Source organism: Atta cephalotes, assembly GCF_000143395.1.
Source record: "Atta cephalotes unplaced genomic scaffold scaffold00016, whole genome shotgun sequence".
NCBI lineage: Eukaryota > Metazoa > Arthropoda > Insecta > Hymenoptera > Formicidae > Atta > Atta cephalotes.
This window is the reverse complement of record NW_012130080.1, coordinates 3,406,274-3,407,178: the sequence shown is the minus strand read 5'-3', so window position 1 is coordinate 3,407,178 and position 905 is coordinate 3,406,274. Positions and strand designations below refer to the sequence as shown.

Genomic DNA, 905 nt, shown 5'->3' with positions numbered 1-905 from the left:
ACGAATTTTGTTTGTCAGAAAGACGTAATGATTTTTTGCACAACGATATTTTTTCTGTCGACGTTTTTCTGTCTATGCGGATACTCACATGTTAGGCACACTTCGGTGAAGTGCACGCTATTTGGTACGAGCATAAGATTTCCGATGCCCTCCGGCTGCGCCTGTTCTCTCGTTAAATAGCAAGTACTCTCTTCGTACTCGGCGGCGCCGCTGAAGGACGCGATTCTGCTGCCAGGTTGGAAGTCGAAGCTCGTACATGCGCGGACCAGATTGTTCGTCGCCGTTCTGTCGCGTAGACAGAGCTCTTGACACTTCTCCAAGACTCTAAATGGAGGCGCCGAATCTCGCACCTGCCATAAAAAGAAATTTCTTAACATCGGATACTTTATTGCAGTTATGTCACAATCACGTTACATTTTTTCCTACGCGACCTCTGCGTCGCGGAATTGTGAAAAATTGAAATTTGAGAAGCGTGCGATCGATCAATCGTTCACGCAAAATAGAGCGAGGATGAAAGTTCCTTGGAAATAGCAAACACTTCTTCAAGTAATAGGTAGCTAGTCGTAAACAATTTGTGGTAGCATACATTAACAATGGCTCAAACGCGACCCGAATAGATAATACAGTTTTGTACAGAATTAGACAGTAACAAATTTAAATGTGAATACTTTACTGTAATAACAATTTCACCTGTCATTATAATAGTATGAAAAACCATTTATTCAAAAAACATATTCACGTTTTTTGAAGAAGAAGAAAAAAAAAGAAGATGCATTATAAAATCGTTTTCAAAAGAAAATACATTTATCAAGATGACTTTTAACTATTGTATTGTGACAATTAGCATATACATACATTAATATATACATGTATATATATATATATATATATATATATATATATGT

General features: G+C 37.2%; 1 protein-coding gene across 1 annotated transcript in view; it reads right to left on the bottom strand.

The window, feature by feature from the left end:
• Nucleotides 1-905, bottom strand: part of LOC105618283 — a 15,388-nt gene that overhangs the window by 11,571 nt on the left and 2,912 nt on the right. Inside the window, exon 3 of the mRNA XM_012199823.1 lies at nt 89-350. Coding sequence (XP_012055213.1) covers nt 89-350 — 262 coding nt within the window. The remainder of the gene's footprint in view (nt 1-88; nt 351-905) is intronic.